The 10388-nt window shown below is 49.0% G+C and overlaps 1 protein-coding gene across 1 annotated transcript in view; it reads left to right on the top strand.

Moving 5' to 3' along the window:
* Window positions 1–223: 223 nt before the first annotated feature.
* GPD1L (glycerol-3-phosphate dehydrogenase 1 like) overlaps window positions 224–10388 on the top strand; it is a 58348-nt gene continuing 48183 nt past the window's right edge. The window contains exon 1 of the mRNA XM_047099245.1: window positions 224–398. Within this exon, the coding sequence (XP_046955201.1) occupies window positions 352–398 (47 nt within the window). The 5' untranslated portion in view covers window positions 224–351. The remainder of the gene's footprint in view (window positions 399–10388) is intronic.

Here is a 10388-nt window from a genome sequence, read left to right as displayed (position 1 = left end):
TGCACGTGGCGCGGCGGCGGCCGCTGTCCGGCGGCACGCGGCTGCGGAGGGCGGCGGGGCGTGGACTACAAGTCCCGGCATGCCTCGGGCAGGGGCGGGTCGGCGCCGGTGCCGAGCCCGGAGGCCGGCCAGGCTCAGGCGTGCGCAGTGGTTCTCGGGAGTGGCTGGGCGGGCCCTCCCAGGCTGTCAGCTGTGGCCCGGGGCGCCCGGGCGGCGGTGGTCGCGGCCATTGGCGGAGAGGCGGGAGGGGCGGGGCCCTCGCGAGCCGCTGTGGGCAAAGCCGTGGGCGCGGAGGCAGGCGGGCGGCCGGCTGGGGAGGCACGGGCCGGGCTGCTGCGTTCCAGCCTGGCGATGGCAGCGGCTCCCCTGAAAGTGTGCATCGTGGGCTCGGGGAACTGGTGAGCGGCGGCGGGCCGGCGGCGCGGGCTCCGCCTCCAGGAAGCCCCTCTCCCGGGCGGGCTAGGGCCGCGCGTCCCCGCCGCAGCGTGGGCACCGGGCACCGCGCGCAGGGAGGCGGGGCGGGCGGCCTCGCGGCCGGGCTGGGCACCGCGCGCCCGGGGAGGCCGCGCCGAGGCACTGGCCCGGGAGGCCCTGGGCCCGCGTGCCCGCGGGGGGCAGCGCGGCGAGAGGGCACTGCGCGTCGGCGGGCACCTGTCTGCGCTCTCGTCACCGCGCGGCGGGCGCACGGAGGCCACCTGCTCGCCACGCCCGGGTGTCTTGCGCACCATTCTGAGAGCGTTCTCCATTCTCCTCGGCGGATCGCCGGGGTGGAGGAATTGGTGGAGACTCGAGCATTTTTACTGTAGTTTCGTTGTTGAGGAAACCAAGGCAGAGAGGGGGGGCTACAGGGCGCTTGCCACCCAGGTCGTGGGCGGGACCAGCGTTGCCCTTCCAAGTGCGGGTCTCGCCCACCGCTTCTGATGCGTCCTGTATCTTAGTAAGGTTGTGCAGGTAAGAAAATCCAAGTTCCAACAGGCCTGGCTCCCGGAGTAGTCCAGCGGCGTTGGGAATTCTCGGGAGGGATATTTGCGAAGCTTCACGTCTCCGTTAGGCTCTGTTTGACTTTTCACATTTATACCAGCACTTTGTGACAGGCGCTCTTCTAAGCACTTTGTAAATGTCAGCCCTTTTAGTTCCCTTTATCAAACTTTGCTTCTCTCGTATGTTGGGTGAGTGTAGAGGAAAGTGGGGCCAGGTGGGAGGGAGGAAGCGGAATGTAATACAGCCTCTGATATTTTCAGTTACTTTCCCATTGTTGTGCACTTTTTTTTTTCCCCGTACATCCGAGGGACTGGTATAGAATAAATAGTACAGAGTTGTGCCCTTTCAGTCCTTGAAGTAAACCTTATCTGGTTCTCCACTTTTCCATCGGCAAGGCCAGTGGCCTCTCTCGGTGCCACCACCCCCCCCCCCCCCCCGCCCGCCATCACCCATAGTAATGATTTATTTCATTATCTGTTTCCACCCCTCCCTATCCAGCTCTTGAGGAAAGCATCTACCCTGGTGCCCGGCATATGCTAAATAAAAATTAAACGAATGTTTGAAAACTAATTTTTAAAAATGTAATTATATTGATTATGTAATATATTCACATTCAAAAACCAGAAGTTACCAAACACCCCGCAAAAAAAACCCAGTGAAATATCTTACACTCAGACTTGTTTCCCAGGTTATCTCCTGGAGGAAAATCAGTATTATCAGTTGCTTCTGGCTTTTGTGAAGAGACCCCATCAGATGCAAGTGAATGCTTACATATAGCCCTTTCCTTCTCTGCCCTGCAAATACTAGGGTATTATGACTTTTTCTGTAAACTCCCTTTTTCGACCAACCACAGGGTTCTACGCAACATTTATTGGAGTTGGTACCTATCCACTGCAAAGCTTCATTTGGACTTGCAGGTTGGCTTTGCCAGTTTAGATCCCAAGGTCACTTGAATGAGATTACAGCGGCCCTGTTGGCCATGGGACTGGAAAAGCACTGTTCGCACATGTTCTTTTGACACTGGTTTCCTCTTCTGTAAGAGGACACAGAACCACGGATGACAGAGCCTTTTCCTAATTTGCAAGGTGCCGAAGTAGCACAGCTTTGCCATGCTGTGTTTGGGCCTGGAGCTGGAGGAGTGAAGCAAACCTCCTGCCCCCCTCCAGTGGGATTTGGCTACCTTCCCACGACTTCACGCTGATGTACTTGACTGTTTTCTTGGCCCACTTCAGCCCAAGGAAATGGAGTAGAACTTGGCTGGTGACCTTAGAGCACAGCAATTGAGAAATGTGCCATCCTGATGGTTTAGGCCAGCTGCCCAGCTCCATTAATTATGGGATCAGACAGGAACATTGTTGCTTCCCTGCCACTGCCCTGGGTGCAGAGCCACTCCAGTCCTAGAGAGAGGATCGCGACCTCCCCGGAGAGATTCAGAAATTCAGGAACTGAAAACAGCTTGCGGAGGCTCCATAGGGCCTGTGGGGCATTCAGCTCTCTCTGGTCAGTAGGCATGTGTTTGCCCCATGTAGGTCCTGTGGCCTTTCCACAATTGCACATAATCCCTGCCTGAAAGGAATTTACCTTCAGGGCTGAGATAAGTTGGAAGATAAATTCAAAAGAAACATAAAGTGGAATGAAATATCTGTCACGAGATTAGATGTTACATTTTAAATAGTGTTTCTTAAAATGTGGTCCAAAGACCACTTGCATCAGAATTATCACCGAGGCTACTACCTACCCTTGATGACTCATATTCCCTGCGGTGGGGACAGATTTTTTTTCCTTACAGGACTTTAGCCTTTTGCGAATTTTAAAATATTATCCAGAAGATGGACCTGCCCTTCCAGATTTTATCCTTACTTGCAGAATGTGAAGTGGCTTAAGCAGTGTTTAAACTTGGGACTTGGCAGTAGCTGAGAGAGCTTAAGTAAGTAAAGCTGTTGTCACATCTAAACCCATAGCTGTCATCCTCACATTCGAGTGCCTCCCCCACGTAAACGATCATTAATTGCAATACAGACAACGGAAGACTGAATCTAGCTGACTTGACCGGGAGCTTCAGCCAGGAATGACATGGGAGTCACATAAAGGGGTTGTATAACATGCCCCTGTCCTGTCCTTTGGCACCTCCTTTCCTGTAGACAGGTCAGAGACAGGAGGCCAGAGGCGGATGCAGGGCGGCGCTTCCTGACCTGCATGACTTTGCATGGCCCTGGTAACTCAGAAAAACAACAACAAAACAAAACAAAACAAACCCTAAAGCTTCCTAAGTTCCTCCAAAGATGAAACAAAGTTTCTTTACCAGAAGGTTGGGAAAATGACCCAGACACCGGGCAAGATTCAGTGCTAGAACTAAAACCTCAGGGCTGTATTTACACCCAAATCTCTGGGTGGTAGGGAGCCTATGTCCAAGTCCCAAACCTCCTTTGGAGGCAGTGTGGTACAATGAGTGGTCTAAGGAGGGGCTTGGGATTCCCACTCCTTGGGTTTCAGTCCTGGTCCCCTACTTGGCAGCTGTAAGGCCTTGAGCAAACTGTGTCTTCAAGAATCCTTGGTTATGATATTGGTACCTGCTATCTAGGATTTTGGTCAGGATTAAATGGCATGACTCAGGAAGAGTGCAAAGAGACTGGCACTCAGTAGACGTCAGCTACCGTTATCACTGTGTTTATTGGATCAACCTTGACCGGTACCGTCATTAGGTCACCAGATGATCCAGTTGGACTCTGACCAAGAAGCAGAGGCAAAAGACAACGAACGTAACTGATACGCAGCAGGAGGAATTTGATGAGTTATCTCTTGCCCTTGTTTTCACCATCACCCCACAGCTTGACTGAAGGTCAGGGAGAGCTTTGGCCTACTTTGGACTGAAGACCGAAGCTGAATGTGTGTGACTCTGTCTTTTTTTGGTCTGCTGGAACCATCTGGAATGTAGCTCTGTGGCCCTTAGCCCCCTTCTGTCACTCTTTGGTCTGTGTTACTCAGTTTCTGTGCTGAGTTTTGCTACATGCCCACTCAGAGGCCATCTGAGTGGCTGTAAATTAGCTCCTCTGGGGTCAGAAATAAGCCCTTCCCTGTCCCCAGGTGGCACTGATGTACCTCTCTGCTTTGGAAGCTGGAGGAACAGTTTAGTGACAGGCTGGGTGGGAGTTGAACTGAGAAAAGATCCGGAGTTCCTCTGTGAACCAGAGTAAGAAGTTTGTACAGCTAAAAAAGAGAAAGCCCTGATACTTAACCTCCCATTTCCATCACCTCTTAACTGAACCCTGTTCAGTACAGAAGGTCCCCAACGTATGATGGTTTGACTTGCACTTTTTCAACTTTATGCTTTATAAGTATTCAGTAGAGGGGCGCCTGGGTGGCTCCGTCGGTTAGGTATCAGACTTCGGCTCAGGTCATGGTCTCACGGCTCGTGGGTTCTAGCCCCACGTCAGGCCCTGTGCTCACAGCTCGGAGCCTGGAGCCTGCTTCGACATCTGTGTCTCCATCTGTCTCTGCCCCTTCCCTGCTCATGCTCTGTCTCTCTCTCCCTCCCTCTCAGAAATAAACATTAAAAAAAATATTTATGAGTGTTCAGTAGATACCACCCTTTGAATTGTGGATTTGGCTCTTCTCCAGGGCTGGTGCCACGCAGTGGATCCCCTGGCATGGTGCCAGGCAGCGGCTACAGCCCCCGGCCGGCCACCGGTCACGAGGGTGAACAAGCAGTACGTGGACAGCCCTTCTGTATCCACATGGCCGTTCCGTTTGTCACGTTCAGTGCGGGGTTCAGCCATTTACTTGAGCTAGTCAACGCTTCTTTGTGAAACAGGCTTTGTGTTCGGTATTTTTGCCCAACCGTATGCTAATGGAAGTGCTGGGGGCTTGTTGAAGCTATGGTGTTCGAGAGGTTAGGGATACCAGGTATTTTAGGATATGTTAAACTTACAGTGGATCTATTGGGACATAACCCCATCATCAGCTGAAGAAGATCGGTATAAAAAATCATGGCTGCTTGTTAGGGCTGTGTTAGAAGCCCTCAGTTCTCTCTGACCTTTCACCTCTTCCAGCCTTATCCTATTCCGCTTCCTTCCCTCCCTGGGAGGTCATTTTCTGTATGTCAGGTGTGTGCATTTCTTCATTTAAGCCTCCTAACAAGTCTGTGCGGTACTATATTACCCCTATTTTAGGTGACAAAATGGAGGTCAAGAGAAGACCATTTGAGGTCAGTGGTTCATAAGGTGGAGTCGAAGCTTCGATGCTTAATGGCTGTGTTTCCATAAATTCTTGTCCTTTTCAGAGAGAAGCATTCGTGTACCTGAGGACAGACCTCACTGTCGTAGAAATATTGACTATCTCCTATCTGACCCTCCCAACAAAAGTTAATATAACAGTATTCCAATCAAGAGAAATCAAATTGGAGGTGCCTGGGTGTTTCAGTCGGTTGAGCGTCTGACTCTTGAATTCAGCTCGGGTCATGATCTCACGGTTGTGAGCTCAAGCTCCACACTGGGTGTGAGGCCTACTTAAAAAACAGGGGAAAAAAAGAAAAATCAAATTGAGGGGCACCTGGCTGGCTTAGCTGGTAGAACACGGAACTCTTGATCTCGGCGTTGTGGGTTTGAGCTCCACGCTGGGTGGAGAGATTACTTAAAAATAAAATCTTCAAAAAAGAAAGAAAGAAAGAATGAACAGATTGAAAGGACGCCTTGAAAATCATTGTTTCCCTCCAGAGCAGGCACTCCCCCTCTTGTACACATGGCAGATGATCATAGTTTACTATTTTTAAGGCAACTCATCTTCCTAAAATTAATCTAGCAAATTGTTAGAAAAACCTTACATCTGAGTGAAAAATCTGTCACTTCCAACTTTCACTCCTTAATCTCTGAGCATTGCCTTGGTGAACCCACTCTCTTTTCTTAAATTTCGGTTGCCATCATTGTCTTTTGGGGCTCAGTCCCTTCCACATTTGGGAGCTGGGAACTCAATCCATTTTTTTTTAATTTTTTTAAACATTTATTTATTTTTTGAGAGACATTCATGGTTCTTGGGATCAACAATCCGAACTAAGCTGGGAACTTCTTCTGCTGGTCTAGCCTGGTCTCACTCATAAGACTGCAGGCCAGTGATGGGTTGCCTGGGATTCTTGGTCCTAGGTGACGTCCTTTGCGTGTCTGGCAGGGAGCAGGCTCCTGCCAGCTGACAGGAGTGACTGGGCTGTGTGTCTCTCATTCGTCAGCAGGCTAGTTCGGACTTCTCTATTTGGTGGTTAGATTCTACCAGCAGCGAGAGGGAGTTCCTATAATTATGGTACCTCGTGTAAGTGGGACCATACAGTATTTGTCTTTCTTGTAGCTGGCTTACTTCACTTAGCATAATGTCCTCAAGGCTCATTCCTGGTGTAGCGTGTCAAAATGTGTTTCCCTTTTAAGGCTGAAAAATATTTCACTGTGTTTATGTAGGACATTTTGTTTATTCATTCATCCATTAGTGGACACTTGGGTTTCTTCCACCCTCAGCAGATAGTACAGAATCCTGTAAATACTGTGTTCTTTCCTCTACGTATGTACCAATGACAAAGTTTAATGTATAAATTAGGCACAGTAAGAGATTAACGATAATAACGAATAAAATAGAACAATTAAAACAAGAGACTGTAATAAAAGTTACGTGAATGTGGTTCATCACTCTCAAAATACCTAAGTGTCCTGTCGTCGCCTTTCTTGTGGTGACGAGAGATGGCCGGCTATCTGCCCACACCAGGGACCTGGCACCGGAGTGTGGGGGCGGGGGGTAAGTGAAACCACAGAATGGAAAGGGCAGATGAGGGGGACCACTGTAATGGGTCTGAATATGGGTGTGCAAACATCTGAGGGCCTGCTTTCAGTTCTCTTGGGTACACACCGTGAGGTGGAATTGTTGGATAATACAGTAATTCTATTTTTGGTTTTTTGGCCAACCACTGTGTTGCTTTCCATAACAATTGCCCTGTTTTACATTCCCGCCAGCAGTGCACAAGGGTTCCAATTTCCGCACGCGTTCACTAACATTCGTTATTTTCTGGGTTTGTTTGGGTTTTTTTTTCCCCTGTAGTAACCATCTTAATGGGTGCGAGGTGGTATGTATTTTGTTAATTGCCCGTCATGTGGAGTGTACAATTTTGCATTCTTTTTTTTTTCTTTTTTTTTTTTTTTTGGTTAAATGTAACATTCTACCTTAAGCTTTTTCTTCAGCCCTTTTGAATTTTGATAGATGGAAAGGCTTTTTTCATGTTTCCCCCCCCTTTTCTTTGTGAAGTTGTTCACATTGATCTTTTTCCCTCTGTGGTTTCTTCCTTTGATTTTAAGCTTAGAAAGCTTCCCTATCCAGAGATCAAATGAACATTCACCAAGTTGAATCAGTTTTTAAAATACTTCATTTTTCACATTTGCATCTAATACTCTGGCATTTGATTGTACTTTAAAAAGCCCTTGAACGCAAAGAATTACACAAAATGTTAACAGTAGTTCTCCCTGGGTGGTGAGATTATTCATAATTGTCTTTTCATCTTTCATGTATTGCTTTTATGAGTATAAAAGCAGATGTTATTTAAAACAAAATTGACCACCCTTTTCTGTTGGTTCCATAGTTAGGATCAGCTCTAGAAGAGACTGGGGCATGGAATGTGGAAAATCTGGCTGAACCCTTGTTAATTCTTCTCGCTGGGCCTCAGTTTCCTTAGTAACAAGAAGGAGGGACTGGAGGGTCCTTTCTGGCCAAGAAGGATTTTGCACTCTGTGAAGAATTCTGTCAAGTTTGCTCCTAACTTGATAGGTGGCCATTCCCTGGCTGATGGAGCACATCCCCAGCCTGCTGAAAATACTCAGCCCTTTAGAGAAGAAGGGGCCAGAAGGCAAGAGAGTGAATGCCAAGGGGTCAGGTGGGCATGCCAAGCTGGAGGTTAGGACCTCCAGCAGGTGGGTGTCTATCCAGCTGGGACCCAGGGAGGGAGAGCAGAGTGTTGAAGACATGGCCTGGAGCGTGACTCTTGGTCTACCTGGGTGGTCTCTGGGCTTCGGTTTCTTCATGTAAAAAATGGGGATAATAACAGATGGATATTGTAATATATGTAATGCATATACTACGTAATAATCATTATATATGATGATAATATCAACTTCCTCAAAGGGTTGCTGAGGAATGAAACATAATATGGGTAAGATGTTTAAAGTAGTGCTTTGGTGGTAATCTTATTGCAGTATATAAATGTATCAAATCAACAAGTTGTACATCTTAAACTTACACAATGTTATATGTCAATGCTATTTCAATAAAAACGGCAACAAAAACCAGTGCCTGACATCTGGTAGGCCTACCCCTTTCTGGGCTGGCCCCCACCCCTGCCCTCTGCACCTTCTCCTCCCTCCCCTGCAATGCCATCCTCTCCCTCCCTTTCTCCCCCACTGGCTCCTCCCCTGTCTCTCCCTTTCCTTCCTTGACCTCTCCCCTTCCCCCTCTCCCGCTCTTTCCTCCTCCCCCCTCCTCCTCCTGTGCCTACTAGTGTTGGTTCCAGGTAAAAGCCGAAGATAATCTCTGGGCCCCACCTGTTCCTGCACCTTTGCTCCAGGGCCTGGAAGGCTCCGCACCTCCCCAAGGTGAAGCCCTCTCCCCACCGTGCTTCCTCCCAGCTCTCCCTGACCTCTCTGATGTGTCACCGCGTCATCTGCTTAGCCACTTTGGTCACCATGGCACAGTTACTCTTCTTCGTGCGCGTGCCGCAGCGACGCCAGTTTCCATTCACCACTCTCCAAACTCCGTGAGGGTGCGGACTCGCCTAGCAGTGTCTACACTTGTTAGGTGTGCACCATGCATTTTCAACAAAGGATGGCTCTGCACCAAGGCAGATATAAAGTGGCGGAAGGCGCGGGCTTTGGAGACAGATCTGGATCAGAACTGCTGGCTCTAGATGGGCAGCATAACCTTTGGGTAACTTACCGTCTGATCCTCAGCTTATTCACCTGTAAAGTTAAAGGGGATAATGAGGACCTCTCTTGGGGCTGCAGTAAAGATTAAAGGGAGATCTTAAGTCCCAGTAGGTAGCTGGCACTGGAACATCCCTCCTCATGCGTGTCCCTTCTGAACTCATTTGCATAGCATTGTAGAAGTTGCAAATCAGTCTCCGTGATTTCTTTCTTTCTTTCTTTCTTTCTTTCTTTCTTTCTTTCTTTCTTTCTTTCTCTCTCTCTCTCTTTCTTTCTTTCTTTCTTTCCTTCTTTCTCTTTCTTTTCTTTCCTTTCTTTCCTTCTTTCTGTTTATTTATTTTTGAGAGTGGGGGAGGGACAGAGAGAGGAGACACAGAATCCGAAGCAGGCTCCAGGCTGTCAGCATAGAGCCCGACGTGGGGCTCAAATTCCGTGAACCACGAGATCATGAGTTGAGCTGAAGTCGGTGGCTTAACTGACTGAGCCACCCAGGCGCCCCTAGTCCGCACAGTTTCGAGGGAAATGTGATTTTATACATCTAGGTAAGGACTCAGGACTGGCCGCAAGCAGACCTGAGTCCCTCTTCCAGTTCTGCCAGTACCTGGTTGCATGATAGAAGGTCAGAGTGACTCCGACCCTCCCTGTCTTAATCTTCAAGGTCAAAAGTTTGGACAGGATTAAACTTCTGTCTTGCAGGCTCCACCCTTATGGCTTTGGCTCTGCTTCACCCCTGCGTTATTTGCTTATTACACTTTGTTTAAAAGTTGACTTTAAAGGAAAACCTTCTATCACTACTGTAAATATCACATGTAGGAGGTGGCAACAACCAGTAGAACGAAAACAGAACAGTGTTACAGATTTCTTGCCAAATACTACTTGCCCCCTGCCAAGGCTCAGAGTCTGAGGCACTTGGCGACTTTGTGAAGAAGGGAAACTAGCACATGCTAGAGAGGTGGGGACAAGCACAGCAGCACTTAAATGAGACATTCTACACTCTCTCAGAGGGCCATAGGAGTTGAAAGGGCACAAGTGAGTCAGTGTCCTTTGGTGGCGTGTGTGGGAGTAGCACTCAGCCAGCCGGGGGTACACCTGTTCCTCACCTGGGAAAACACTGGACGCAGTCATAGACCCGGAAAGGACCTGAAAGGTCGCTGTCCCACCTGTCGTTTTGGAGATGAATGAGCCGGGCCAGGTGTGGAAATGGCTGCCTGCGCCCTTGACCCCTGCAGTGGGAGATCCGTGCCTGGCTATGCTTGTGCAGTGGCACAACACTGAAACATGGGGAGCTCCACCAGTGTGGCCGGGGAAGCCCCGCTCCAGCCACAAGCAAGCCACGTACGAACTGCCTTCGTGGACTATAGCCAGTACTCTTAGTTTAAGCTCAGTTCTAGTATCTGTGAGTGTTTTTGGACCGGCTCTCTGCAGGCCAGCCCCCTTTTTGTTTGTTGTTTTTTGTTTTTTTGTGTG

The sequence above is a fragment of the Lynx rufus genome, unplaced genomic scaffold, assembly GCF_022079265.1.
Source record: "Lynx rufus isolate CCGP_SWC_20201006 ecotype Redwood Valley unplaced genomic scaffold, mLynRuf1.p SCAF_5, whole genome shotgun sequence".
Classification (NCBI taxonomy): domain Eukaryota; kingdom Metazoa; phylum Chordata; class Mammalia; order Carnivora; family Felidae; genus Lynx; species Lynx rufus.
The sequence above is the reverse complement of the archived record's forward strand: the minus strand, read 5'-3'. Positions and strand labels throughout refer to the sequence as shown.